At 49.4% G+C, this 2500-nt stretch overlaps 1 protein-coding gene across 1 annotated transcript in view; it reads right to left on the reverse strand.

The window, feature by feature from the left end:
- LOC139370043 (protein sidekick-1-like) overlaps positions 1-2500 on the reverse strand; it is a 365245-nt gene that overhangs the window by 145209 nt on the left and 217536 nt on the right. Inside the window, exon 12 of the mRNA XM_071109345.1 lies at positions 775-942. Coding sequence (XP_070965446.1) covers positions 775-942 — 168 coding nt within the window. The remainder of the gene's footprint in view (positions 1-774; positions 943-2500) is intronic.

Below are 2500 nucleotides of genomic sequence, written 5' to 3' on the forward strand. Positions count from 1 at the left end.
CCATTAGGAGGTCATGTAGTGTACCATTAGGAGGTCAGTTAGTGTACCATTAGGAGGTCAGTTTGTGTACCATTAGATGTGATTGGGTAGGAGGTCAGTTAGTATACCATTAGGAGGTCAGTTAGTGTACCATTAGGAGGTCAGTTAGTGTACCATTAGGAGGTCAGTTAGTGTACCATTAGATGTGATTGGGTAGGAGGTCAGTTAGTATACCATTAGGAGGTCAGTTAGTGTACCATTAGGAGGTCAGTTAGTGTCCCATTAGGAGGTCATGTAGTGTACCATTAGGAGGTCAGTTAGTGTACCATTAGGAGGTCAGTTAGTGTACCATTAGATGTGATTGGGTAGGAGGTCAGTTAGTATACCATTAGGAGGTCAGTTAGTGTACCATTAGGAGGTCAGTTAGTGTACCATTAGATGTGATTGGGTAGGAGGTCAGTTAGTATACCATTAGGAGGTCAGTTAGTGTACCATTAGGAGGTCAGTTAGTGTCCCATTAGGAGGTCATGTAGTGTACCATTAGGAGGTCAGTTAGTGTACCATTAGGAGGTCAGTTTGTGTACCATTAGATGTGATTGGGTAGGAGGTCAGTTAGTATACCATTAGGAGGTCAGTTAGTGTACCATTAGGAGGTCAGTTAGTGTACCATTAGGAGGTCAGTTAGTGTACCATTAGATGTGATTGGGTAGGAGGTCAGTTAGTATACCATTAGGAGGTCAGCGTTGATGTGTGTGTGTGTGTGTGTGTGTGTGTGTGTGTGTGTGTGTATCTTACTCCAGACAGTGAGAGTGGCCGTAGCGTTGATGGATCCGTCTGCGCCAGTGGCAGTACAGGTGTAGTCGCCTGAATCCTCCATCCTGATTGGCTCAACCAGCAGACCACCTGACTCCAGCAGGGTGAACCTGGGAATCTGGACTGTCCCACTGGCCAGGAGCTGGGAACCTTCACACGCACGCACACACACACACACACACACACACACACACACACACACACACACACACACACACACACACACACACACACACACACACACACACACACAGTCCATTAACATTCAGAGACAGAATGTACCCAGGGAGATGTTGTTGTCGGGGGTTAACTGCCTCACTCAGGGACAGAATGTACCCAGGGAGATGTTGTTGTCGGGGGTTAACTGCCTCGCTCAGGGACAGAATGAACCCAGGGAGATGTTGTTGTAGAGGGTTAACTGCCTCGCTCAGGGACAGAATGTACCCAGGGAGATGTTGTTGTTGGGGTTAACTGCCTCGCTCAGGGACAGAATGTACCCAGGGAGATGTTGTTGTAGAGGGTTAACTGCCTCACTCAGGGACAGAATGTACCCAGGGAGATGTTGTTGTCGGGGTTAACTACCTCACTCAGAGACAGAATGCACCCAGGGAGATGTTGTTGTCGGGGTTAACTGCCTCGCTCAGAGACAGAATGTACCCAGGGAGATGTTGTTGTTAGGGTTAACTGCCTCGCTCAGGGACAGAATGTACCCAGGGAGATGTTGTTGTAGAGGGTTAACTGCCTCGCTCAGAGACAGAATGTACCCAGGGAGATGTTGTTGTTGGGGTTAACTCCCTCGCTCAGGGACAGAATGTACCCAGGGAGATGTTGTTGTCGGGGGGTTAACTGCCTCGCTCAGAGACAGAATGTACCCAGGGAGATGTTGTTGTCGGGGGTTAACTGCCTCGCTCAGAGACAGAATGTACCCAGGGAGATGTTGTTGTCGGGGGTTAAATGCCTTGCTCAGAGACAGAATGTACCCAGGCAGATGTTGTTGTCGGTTGTTAACTGCCTCGCTCAGAGACAGAAGGTACCCAGGGAGATGTTGTTGTCGGGGGTTAAATGCCTTGCTCAGAGACAGAATGTACCCAGGGAGATGTTGTTGTCGGGGGTTAACTGCCTTGCTCAGAGACAGAATGTACCCAGGCAGATGTTGTTGTCGGGGGTTAACTGCCTTGCTCAGAGACAGAATGTACCCAGGGAGATGTTGTTGTCGGGGGTAACTACCTCGCTCAGAGACAGAATGTACCCAGGGAGATGTTGTTGTTTAGGGTTAACTGCCTTGCTCAGAGACAGAATGTACCCAGGAGGATGTTGTTGTCGGGGGGTTAACTACCTCGCTCAGGGACAGAATGTACCCAGGGAGATGTTGTTGTCTGGGTTAACTGCCTCACTCAGGGACAGAATGTACCCAGGGAGATGTTGTTGTCGGGGTTAACTGCCTCGCTCAGAGACAGAATGTACCCAGGCAGATGTTGTTGTTTAGGGTTAACTGCCTCGCTCAGAGACAGAATGTACCCAGGCAGATGTTGTTGTTTAGGGTTAACTGCCTCGCTCAGAGACAGAATGTACCCAGGGAGATGTTGTTGTCGGGGGGTTAACTGCCTCGCTCTGAGACAGAGATGTTGTTGTCGGGGGTTAACTGCCTCGCTCAGAGACAGAATGTACCCAGGGAGATGTTGTTGTTTAGGGTTAACTGCCTTGCTCA

This window comes from Oncorhynchus clarkii, chromosome 17 (genome assembly GCF_045791955.1).
Source record: "Oncorhynchus clarkii lewisi isolate Uvic-CL-2024 chromosome 17, UVic_Ocla_1.0, whole genome shotgun sequence".
NCBI lineage: Eukaryota > Metazoa > Chordata > Actinopteri > Salmoniformes > Salmonidae > Oncorhynchus > Oncorhynchus clarkii.